Raw genomic sequence first — 12,214 nt, forward strand, 5'->3', positions numbered from 1 at the left:
TTCTGCGTCGGATGCTGTCGCTTCTTCCTTGACGTCAGGTTGTCAGGGGTATAAAACATGCAGCTGACGCCATTACATTAGTCTTTCTTGCCGTGCCCGAAGCAGAAGCAGTTCGCATGTGCCAGTCAGCCGACTCCTGAAATTTTCATTTTCAAGTTGCAGACCCGAAGATTTCAAAAAAGCTAAGTACCCCGTTGGGGATCCTTTTTCTTGCTCTAACCGATGTCGGTAAAAGTTAACAATTGTCTTACCTGTGGAAAGCAAATACGTCATAGAGCTTTTTATTCTTACTGCATCCCCTGTTTAGCCCCAGACCATGATATGCCTTGTCTGTTTTGTTCCTTGTTCAACGCCCAAACTTAGTCATTGGGCTATTTTTGCAGCCAATTACCTTTGTACTCATTCTGTGTACTCCGAAATGGCTTCGTCAAGCCATCCGACTACAGATATTCCGAAAAAACGTAAGGATGGAGACAGACCGCATAGGTCAAAAACTGCTGACGACGTTTCCGGTAATCTAGTTGCCAGTCCGCCGTCGCAGCCCTTGATACCCGCTACTTCTGATTCGCAGGCCTCTACTGAGACCCATTCTGAGTCCAGTATGCTTCTTAGACACTGGAACATACGGATGTCTCTACCTTGGATGGGTCTGGAGCCGCTGTGCAGGCACCAGCTTATGAGGGTGTATTCAGGCCTACAGGCATTCATATTAAACAGAAGCCATCGTTTTTATCCAGCCATAGGCGTGGTGCGAGTTTTTGGCCTGAAGACCTTATTACCTTAAGCCAGCCTTCCCCCTCTAAGAGACCTAGAACTGATTTTCTTTCTGGTTCTTCTGATTACCAGGATTTGCCCTTATCTACTTATGAGGATTCTGATGCAGAGGATTCCAGTCCCTCTGCTTCCCCTCCAGAGGATTTTTCTTTCGGTGAAACCTTGCACACTCCTAAGGAGCATTTCTGCTGGGAAATCCAGGATTACTATGAGTCCAAAGAGAGCCTTGGGGGAATTCTTACTACTACCTCAACACAGGCCTTTAGCTATCCCTCCTGTTCTGGACATTTTAGATGATGCTTTCTTGGAATCTAACCTTACCCCAGACACTTTACCTCCAACTCCCAGAAAACCTGACCGGTACTACAATGTACCGGACTCTCAAGTTTCTCTCCAAGAATCCTCCTGCGGATCCAGAGACCATTTCCCAAGGATCAAAAGGCATTAAGGCTACTACTGCCAAAAATCCTACCCCTTCTGATAGCGATTCTAGAGCCTACTTTGACCATTAGGGCTTTAAATTGCCAGTTTCATATAGGTATCAGCAGCATGTTATGGAATACTGCGGTGGTGGTGCTGCGGCAGCGTTGTCTCCTCACAGTAAGACGTTGTCCTGTTCGATTCTCAGCTAGAGAGCGTCTTCTGTGTGGAGACATGCGTGAATGGGCGTACCTTCATTGAAGGTTGTGTGTCAAAGCTGGCAACTCGGCACGTAAAAATCTACTGCCAATCATTAGCGGACCGGAGTTCCGCTGTGGTGACCCCTAACCAGGAAAAGCCGAAAGACACAACATCAGCAGCATGTTATGGGGCTACTTAAACAGAAAATTATGTTGATTCCTGACTGTACTGAACACACAATTGCAGGATTTAATGCATTCTGCAGAATAAGTTGGTAAACCTACTTTGCAATGTGGTTTTGATGCTGTAGAAGCATCTTGCAGGGCTGCTGTCACTGGGTCTGTAATTAGAAGGCATGCTTGACTTAAGGAACAAAACTTGCCAGATCATGTAAAAGCTAAATTACTGGATGCTCCCTTAAACCAAGACCGCCTTTTTGGCAACAAAGCAGAAGTTCTCAAAAGGATGAAGGAAAAAGCTAAATCTATGCAAACTGTTAAAGATTTCCTACAAGTGCAGCCTCCCAGATTCAGTAGGCATTGGCCTTCAAAGAACTGGTCCTTTCTAGTCCCTTCTAGGCCTTCTCAGTCCAAACCCAGGAACAGAAGACCACCTAGGCTACAGTCTCAGGCTACGCGCAGACCTAAACAGTAGGGGGCTCCCACTTCCAAAGCAGGGAGTAGTAAGCCACCCCCCTACGGAAAAATGGCACAATGACTTAACCCTTCCAAGCCCTGCCCAACTACCTGCTCCCTTAGGAGGAAAGCACATCCTGCATACAAAAAAACTGGGAACTTATTACCAAGGATACAGATTTCCATCAACCCCAAATGGTTGGCCAGACCTACCCCCCAAATCAGTAGGCGGAGGCCTAACAGCAGGTTCTCTCTCTTCTCAATATCAGGGCTATTCAAACTGTCCCAGCAGAACAAACAGGGCAAGGTTTTTATTCTTTTTTTTTTCCTGGTACCCAGAAAAGAACTCCTGGAGTCCTATCCTGTACCTCTCTATCCTCAACACCTTTCTGGTAGTTTCAAAATGCTAACTCTGCAACAGCTGCTTCCTATGCTAGCCAAGGATGCCTGGCTGGCAACCCTAGACTTAAAGGAAGCTTACCTACACGTCCCAATAAGGGAATCTTGCAGGAAATGCCTACGCTTGAAGGCAGGCTACATGCACCATCAGTTTTCTGCGCTTCCCTTTGGCTTATCTACTGCGCCCAGGGTATCACAAAGTGTCTAGCTCCAGCCATTGCATTTTGCAGGCAGATAAATATCCAGATTTACCCATACTTAGACGATTGTCTTATTCAGGCAAAAAGCCAGGACTTGCTATTACAACACTTGGCGTTCGTAAAGAAACTTCTAACTTGTCTGGGGTACACCATCAATGAAAATAAATCTCACCTAGTACTCTGCCAACAGATTGTATTCCTGGTAGCAAGCTTGAACACAACTTCCCCGATGGCATTCTTCACTCTGGAGAAACGAGTTTGACAACTTACTTCAAGCTATTGGCCACAAAACCCCAGCTATCTGAAAGGAAAATACTGCAAGCCCTGGGGTTCATGGCCTCTCTCATTTTACTAATCCCATATGCAAGACTGCATATGAGGAAACTCCAAAGGTATCTAAAAAGCCTATGGTGTCAGGACTTGGAAACAATGATTTCCATCATTCCTTGTATGAAGACAAGAGTTCCTTTGGTGATCAGAGCCTGCTACCTCAACAAGGGACTCCCTTTTACTCTACCCCCTGCCGCCCAAACCCTAACAGACTCATCAGACTATGCATGGGGGGCTTACATGGCAAGGCAGTGCATTCAGGGCAGATGGAACCAGAGACAGATGCACCTGCATATCAATCAAAAAGAAATGTTAGCTATACAGAATGCTCTGACAGCCTTCAAAGACCATATTCTTCCAGGATAACTATTGGTAAAGACAGACACCACCACAGTTATGTGGTACAAAAGCAGGGGGGAACCCACTCATACCCTCTCTGCAAACTAGCCATGGCTCTGTAGATCACAGCCTTGAGCTACCAAGTACACCTGCAAGCTCAATTCCTGCCAGGCAATTTAAATTCACTGGCAGACTACCTAATTAGAAATCTCATGGACCCACACGAATGGAAACTAGAACCCAAAATATTCAGCCCCTTAAACCAATAGGGGGTCTCCAGAGATGGACCGGTTTGCCTCCCCTCAAAACTACCAGTTGCACAAATTCTGCACACGAACTCCCCACAGCCAAGCTTGGAAAGTGGATGCTTGGTCCTTCACCTGGGAGAGCCATTTTATGCCTTTCCCCCTCTGCCTCTCTTCTCAAAGGTTCTACTAAAGATCAAACAGGACAAGCCAAGGACAGTACTGATTGCACCAGACTGGCCACGCTAGCACTGAAACACCCTCTTGCACAGTATGACATGGCTACAACCATGGCGCCTGCCTCAGACCCCTTCCCTGCTGATCCAGCAGGTGGGCCAGATTCTGCACTCAGTTCAAACCCCGAACCTTGCAGCCTGACTAATTCCTTGAGCTGTCCCCTAGCATCCCTTAAACGGGTACTGGATGTCATTAAGGAGGCCTAGTACTAGAAAATCCTATGCTGAAAAGTGCAAAATATACTGTTCCTGGAGCCTAGCTCAGGGGATGGAAACAGCGGTGCCCAGCTTACCTCATATTCTACAGTACTTAACAGAAATGCTCCACAAGGGCCTATCCTTCTCGTCAATTTAAAATTCATGCCTCTGCCATTTCAGCACATTATAATGCTAAGCCACCCCTCTTCTCTCGCCCCTTGCTAAAGCAATTCCTTAGAGGGGCCAAAAATTTAAGGACTCCCCCCGGAGAGCTCCCGGTCCAGCCTAGGACCTTAACTTTGTATTGGAAAAGCTCACCCCACCCCCACCCCCACCCCCATTGAACCAGCTGCTACAGCAGAGCTGAAATTCCTTTCTTGGAAAACAGCCTTCCTTCAAGCCATTGCTTCAGCTAGAAGAGTGTCTGAATTACAGGCCCTCATGGCAGTGGAACTCTTCATCTTCCATGCGGACAGGGTTTCCCTCGGGAGTAATTATTCCTTTATGCCCAAGGTGGTGTCTTCTGTGACCCTAAATCAGTCCATTTATTTGCTTACTTTTTTTCCCTAATCCACAAAACAAAGGGGAACAAATACTGCACACTCTGGACATGAACAGACTACTTGGATGTGCACAGACTACTTGGGCTTATCTGGCAAAAATCTGAACAGCTGCTAGTTAGCTTTGCTGCAGGGACAGGGGGAAGGCTATTTCAAAGCAAACCATTTCCAGATGGATAGCCCATTGCATTCATTTCTGCTACAAGCACCATGGAAAACCTACCCCACAGGGGATAAGACCACATTCCACCAGGGCTGCATCTACCTCTGCGGCATTTCTGAGAGGGGTCCCTACCAGGGGCATCCTAGAAGCTGCTACCTGGAACTCTGTACATACCTTCACCAAGCATTACCACTTGCCTATCTTTTCTAAATCCAGAGCTGGATTTGCCACTGCAGTCTTGCAGGGATTAATAGCTGGCCCTAATGCTCTTTAACTTCCTCCTCCCTTCCTTAGCTTTGGGAATCAACCCAAATGTGATGACTGCAACAGTGAAACACGAAGAACATAGTACAGTTATGTGCATCTACCATAAATGTAGATGTTTGTGTGTATTCACTGTTGCAGTCCTGGTTACCCTCCCTCCAGCCCCCTGACTTCTCTTGGCTCTATCTTTCCTTCATGTTTGGCATATATTATATCATGTGTATTTGCTTTTTGCTGGGGGTGTACCATACCATATAATTGCTCCCTATTGTGGGGGCACCTGACATCTGGGGCAAGGAACTGATGTAATTGCGTTGGCTGCATGTTTTATACCACTAACGACCTGACGTCAAGGAAGAAGTGACCGCATCCGATGTAGAAATCCGAAGACTCTGGTATTCAGGCCGGCTGAGGGCTACCTGCAGGCAGATGACCCAAATGTGATGACTGCAACAGTGAATACACTCTAACATTATGGTAAGTGTATACAACTGTACTTTTTGCAGAGACCTCAGTAATGGCTTGGAATAGTTAAACAACCAGGTTTCGTGGCAGGAGGAAACTGGAAAAAGTTGATGTGGTGTTCTGCATAGGTGGAGGTACAAAATGTGGCTTGGCAAAGTTGTTAGCTAGTCTGAGCATGTGTGGTACATTGAGTCCTATAAGTTAACAAAGGATAGGTTTAATATGGCAAGTCCATAACTTGGACATTTGTTCAATGTAGTTCAAGAGAAACTTCTGTGGAGACTATTGTCTGGGTCTAAAATACATAAATTGTGAAGTACTGCTTTAGCATGTCTAACCTTTGCCTTTTTGAAAGGAACTTGATGTTTACCATATAGTTTGTATATGTAGGTGAATGGTGTCTTGTTAATTTCATAGGAAAGTTTGGCATAATCTGTATGGAGGATCTAATCCATGAGATCTATACTGTTGGCAAGAACTTCAAGCCTGCAAACAACTTCATTTGGCCCTTCAAGCTGTCTTCTCCCCGAGGTGGAATGAGAAAGAAGACAACACATTTTGTAGAAGGTGGTGATGCTGGCAACAGAGAAGATCTGATAAACAGACTCATCAGGAGAATGAACTGATGGTTAGTTTTATAAATATTTTGGTGCTGGTTTTTTACTTTTTTAATTTGCTCTGCACACTTCTGCCTTATAAAAGGCACTCTGCAGGATTTCTACTGGTATACTCCTTTGTACAGTTCTGAATTTCATTTGTTCAGGAAAGTACCTCTTGGCTGCTTGCTGTAGTACATTTTGTACACCTAGCTATGTGTGCTCATATACCTTTTTTCCTGCTTGTACAGTTTGAATTCATTTTCTGATTAACATTTGCAAAGGTGTTATGTTTATAAACTTGGCAAAAGGTTTCATTCTGTTACAGTAGCAATGCAATAACAAAGTCGGTACCAAATCTGACATTTAGTACTACTTGGGAGAGGAACACACTGAAGTACCTGTTGCTCATTCATAGCTATAGCACACTTGTACTTCTGTTCAGCAGCTGTTTTATAATGTTCTACAGTGAAAATGTCAGCATCACTCGTGCATCTCCATGCACATATTTTTAGATACGTGCTGAGGGGCACATTGTGAAATGTCGTGGCAGGTGTATGTTCATCATGTTCATTAACTACTACTTGGAATTTCCTGATGTTCATCATGTTTCACTGTTGGTCATTACACTTGGGTTATCCTGCTGGCAGGCTACCTGCATTCGGCCTGAATTCCAAAGTCCTGGTCCGGTGTCGGTTGCTGTCGCCTCTTTCCTGACTTCAGTGCACCAGGGGTATAAGGTGCAGCCGACGCCATTTTCTTCAGTCTTTCTTGCCGCGCGGTGCCCGAAGCGAAAGCAGTTCGTAAGTGCCGGTTGGCAGACTCCTGAGATTTTTGAAATTGAATTTCAGATCAGAGGTCTTCAATAAAGCTAAGTACCCCGTTGGAAACTGTTTTCTTGCTCCAGACCGATGTCAGAAAAAGTTAATTGTATTTCTTGTGGGAAGCAAATACCTCATAAGGATTTCCACTCTTACTGTATTCCTTGCCTAGGCCCTGACCATAACGTTGCTAGTTGTCGGTTTTGTGCTAGATTTAACCAACGCACTATTAAGCGTCGGTACGATTTTGCTTTTCATTATTTTGGCAGAAGGTTTAATTATATTTTGCCGTCGGAACAACAAACTACCTGAATTCATAAAAAACGCAAAGATAGACAAGGACAAGCATCCGAGGTCCAAAACAGACTAAGCCTCTTCTAGGCCAGTCGCCGGCTCACCGGTGCTCAGTTGAGGTGCTTTTGCAGCCCCTGACTCCCGCTACCTCAGAGCCACAGGCTGCCTCCGACTCCCATGTGGAGACAGCTAGGCCTCTGGATATTCAAGGTATTGGCCCTTCGGAAATTAATCCCTCAGATGGGTCCGGAGCCGCTGAGCAGGCATCGGCTTCTGAGGGTGTCTTAAGACCTACGCAACTTTATATAAAGCCTACTTCAGCATCCAAGACTGTCTAAAACAGATGTTCATCGTGTTTCACTGTTGCAGTCATGACTATAGGGTTCTACCCTGCTGGCAGGCAGTCCTCGGTCGGCCAGAATCCCAAAGTCTGGGTCCGGCGTCGGCTGTTCAGTCCTGCTCCCTGACGTCAGAGCGCCAGGAGAACAAAGCTGACAGCCGACGCCATGTTCTCCAGTCTTTCTTGCCGTGCGGTGATAGCAGTTCGCATTTGCCGGTCGGCTGACTCCTGACAATTTTTGTTAATCGTACTTCAGTCCGAAGACTTTCTTCACCTACTCAGTTAAGTACCCCGTTGGGGAAACTTTTTTCTTGCTCCAGTCCGATGTCAGAAAAAGTTAATAATTGTATTTCTTGTGGGAAGCAAATACCTCATAAGGATTTTCATTCTTACTGTATTCCTTGCTTAGGCCCTGACCACGACGTAGCTAGTTGTCGGTTTTGTGCTAGATTCAATCAACGTACGATTAAACGAAGGTACGATTTTGCATTTCATTACTTCAGTAGGCGCTTTAAGTACAAAATTCCGTCTGATTCGGTTCCGGCTACCGGAGTTCACAAACGACGCAATAATAAAGACAAGCCTCTGAGGTCCAAATCGGGCGATATTGTACAAGCAAAGCCAGCTTCAGGTTCGGCCGTAGTCAGTGAGGTGCTTTTGCAGCCCCTGTCATCGGCCATTTCGAAACAGATGGCCGAAACGGACTCCCACGAGGAGCCAACTAGGCCTTTGAATATTTCTGTTGCTGGACCTTCGGACAATGCTCCTTCGGATGGGTCCAGAGCCGCTGTGCAGGTACCGGCTTCCGAAGGGGTTTTCAGGCCTACTCAGCTTCTAATAATCTGGCACCCAAGTCTCAGAAACATTTACTTAAGATGGCAGAGGACTTACTATGATTAGGGGTTCACATCCCCCTCCTGATAAAAGGCCAAGGCAGGAAGTGTATTATGACTCCTCTGATCAGGCTTCTGTTTCTTCAGTTTCTTCTTCTGACCAGGAATATTCTTTCCCTCCTTATGAGGGTTCTGATGCTGAGGAATCCATTCCTTCAGCTTCTCCCCCTGAGGATTTCTCTTTTGGGGAAACTTTACATGAAATGAGGGAACATTTTCACTGGGAAGGACAGGAGTACTCAGAATCTAAGAAAAGACTTGGGGATTTTCTTCTTCCCCAACATAGACCTCTGGCTATTCCTCCTATTTTGGATATTGTGGATGATGCTTTTTCGGAGGCTAACTTAACTCCGAACTCTCTTCCTCCAGCTCCTGTTAAGCCAGACAGATATTATAGGGTTCCTGATTCCCACCAGTTTTTATACAAGAATCCTACTGCTGATCCTGAAACAATTTCTCAGGGTCCTAAGGGGGTTAAGGCCGCTACTGCTAAAAACCCCATTCCCACTGAGGATTCCAGATCTTTAGAAAGATGGGGCAACAAAGTGTACACTTCCGCTACTTTATCTATTAGGGCTTTAAACTGCCAATTTCATATGCTGAAATACCATCAATTTCTTCTCTCTGTTTTGAAACACAAGCTAACTTCCATTTCTGCCTGTGCAGAGATGGTAAGGAATTACATGACTTAATGCATGCCACTGAACAAGTTGGGAAGCATGGTTTACATTGTGGATTTGATGCCTTGGAGGCTTCTTGTAGGGCTGCTGCCTCTGGTACAGTCATTAGAAGTCATGCTTGGTTAAAGGAACAAAACTTGCCAGATCAAGTAAAAGCTAAGTTATTGGATGCTCCTGTTCAGCCTCAAGTCCAAACAAAACATTATGCTCAAGAGGTGATAAAGAAGATGGAGGACAAGGCAAAATCCATGCAAATGGTTAAAGATTTCTTACAAGTACAGCCACCCAGATTTAGTAGGAATTGGCCTACAAAAAATTGGTCCTTTCCCAATTCAGACAGGCCTCAGAGCGGTAGATACAGACGCTCCCGAGGAAGGCCTCAAACGCAAGCCTCTTATAGACCCAAGACAGTGGACTGCTTTCACCCCTAGGGGAGGAGGGGACAGGTCGCAAGCTTATGGAAAACAGGCTCAATGACTCCCTCTGTTGGGCTGCAGGAACTTCTTGCGTGGAAGCCCCACTCAGAGGAAAACTTTCCCTTTTTCGCCTGACAAGTGGGTTCTGGATGTGGTTTCAAGAGGTTACAAATTCCATTTTCATACCCTACCAAGACCAAGCGGATGGCCGGATCTTCCAAAACATCAATGGTTAGAGGCCTTAAACCAGGTGGAGACTCTTGGCTATGAAAGCCATAGAACTGGTTCCACTTTCAGAGATGGGACAAGGTTTTTACTCGAGGCTCTTTCTAGTCCCCAGAAAGCAAAATTCATGGAGACCCATTCTGGATCTGTCAGTCTTGAACACTTTTCTCGAGATACCAAAATTCAAGATGCTTACTGTACAGCAGCTACTTCCAACGCTGACCAAAAATGCATGGATGGTAACTTTGGATTTAAAGGAGGCATATTTACACATTCCCATCAGGCAGGAATGCAGAAAATACCTCCGGTTCAGGGCCGGATCGAGGCACTATCAATTCTCTGCGCTGCCCTTTGGATTGTCTACTGCGCCCAGGGTCTTCACCAAATGCCTGGCTCCAGTAGTAGCTTATTGCAGACTCTAGGGAATTCAAATTTACCCTTATCTGGACAACTGCCTAATTCAGGCAGAGACAGCAAGGATGTCTTACTCCAGCATCTAGAATTTGTTCAGAACCTTCTCAAGTTCCTGGGATTCTCTGTAAACATAGTCAAATTTGACACCCTCTCAACAGATGACTTTTCTGGGTGCTCTTCTAAACACCACAGCCCAGATGGCATTTCTGACATCCGAAAAACAATTACAGCTGGCTTCAACTTTCAAAACCTTGGCAACTTTAACTCTGCTTTCTGCAAGGAAATTCCTGCAGGTTTTGGGTTACATGGCCTCCTGCATCCTTCTCGTACCATATGCAAGACTACACATGAGGAAAATCCAGTGGTACCTAAAAAGTGTATGGTCTCAGCATTGCCACAGTTTAGACATACAGATAACTGTCCTGCCTTGTCTCCAAAAGGAATTCCTTTGGTGGTCCAAGGCATGTACTCTAAACATAGGAAAATCCTTCAGTCTGCCTCCAGCCACTCGGATACTAACCACGGACGCTTCAGATTATGCATGGGGAGCCCATTTTCAGGGCAGTTGTCTGCAGGGCCTTTGGAAAAAGGATCAGAAGCTCCTGCATATCAATTTAAAGGAAATGTTAGCCGTTCAGAACGCTGTATCTGCTTTCAGGAATCTTATACAACCAGGACAGCTACTGATACGGACAGACAACACCGTAGTTATGTGGTACATAAACAAGCAAGGGGGATCTCATTCCTACCCCCTTTGCAGACTAGTAATAAATCCTATGTAACACAGCTCTAGCTTGCAGACTAGTCATGAATCTATGGAACACAGCTCTAGCTTGCAAACTGGACCTTCAAGCTCAGTTTCTACCAGGGAAGCAAAACTTCCTAGCAGACAGTCTGAGCAGAAACCTGGCTGATCCATACGAATGGATGCTGGACACCGAAATATTCAGGATGATTACAGCAGTCTGGGGATGTCCTCACATAGACCTCTTTGCATCCCACCTCAATCATCAACTACAGATTTTTTGCACCAGGACTTTTCACGAACTAGCTTGGAAAGTGGATGCTCTATCATTCAGTTGGAGAAACCTCTGTGGGTATGCCTTCCGCCTCTACCTCTTCTTCCACGGGTGTTATTAAAGATCAAACAGGACAAGCCCAAGATGATAATTTTGCTGGCCCCAAATTGGCCTCGACAATTTTGGTACCCAACTCTGAAAAACCTTTGTCTGGAGCCCCCTTTGGTATTACCACAGACTCCAAATCTTCTGTCCCAGCACCAGGGTCAAGTTCTGCACTCCCATGTCAAAACTCTCAGCCTGGTGGCCTGGTTAATTCAGGGTCTTTGATTCATTCTCTCCTACCCAAGCAGGTTATGGATGTCATTTTAGAAGCCAGACGTCCTAGCACTAGAAAATCTTATGCAGGAAAATGGAAAAGATTTTGCTCCTGGATGCAGGCACAGGATTCAGATCCTCTTATTCCTAACATTCCTCTGATTTTACTTTTTCTGACAGACCTCTTACATAAGGGTCTCTCTTTCTCTTCCATAAAGATCCATGCTTCTGCTATTTCTGCTCATTATAATACAGACCCTCCTATCTTTTCTTATCTCATGAGGCAGTTTCTCAGAGGTACTAAAAACTTAAGGCCCCCTAGATCTCCTCCCATTCCTGCTTGGGCTCTCAACTATGTTTTGGAAAAACTCACCTTACTTCCTGCCTGCTGCCACTTCTGACATCAGGTTTTTATCTTGGAAGACAGCCATTCTGTTAGCTCTGACCTCTGCCAGGAGAGCTTCGGAGTTGCAAGCTCTCATGGCTATGGAACCTTATATTATTTTTCATCAAGACAGGGTGTCTTTAAGGACTAATCCTACTTTCATGCCTAAGGTGGTTTCCAAAGTGGCTTTAAATCAAACTATTCACTTGCCAACTTTTTCCCCAGCCCTCAAAATAAGGGGGAAAGGATCTTGCATTCCTTGGATGTACACAGACAACTACGTTTTTACCTGGACAGAACCAAGGAATTCAGGAAATCAGAGCAGTTGTTTGTTTCTTATGCTTCAAGTTCCCAAGGTAAAGCCATTTCAAAACAGACCATTTC

The 12,214-nt window shown here is 45.4% G+C and overlaps 1 protein-coding gene across 1 annotated transcript in view; it reads left to right on the forward strand.

The window, feature by feature from the left end:
- Positions 1-12,214, forward strand: part of RPL7 (ribosomal protein L7) — a 206,763-nt gene that overhangs the window by 148,358 nt on the left and 46,191 nt on the right. The window contains exon 6 of the mRNA XM_044067229.1: positions 5,847-6,057. Within this exon, the coding sequence (XP_043923164.1) occupies positions 5,847-6,055 (209 nt within the window). The 3' untranslated portion in view covers positions 6,056-6,057. The remainder of the gene's footprint in view (positions 1-5,846; positions 6,058-12,214) is intronic.

The sequence above is a fragment of the Protopterus annectens genome, chromosome 3.part1 (genome assembly GCF_019279795.1).
Source record: "Protopterus annectens isolate FY-2018-M chromosome 3.part1, PAN1.0, whole genome shotgun sequence".
Classification (NCBI taxonomy): domain Eukaryota; kingdom Metazoa; phylum Chordata; order Ceratodontiformes; family Protopteridae; genus Protopterus; species Protopterus annectens.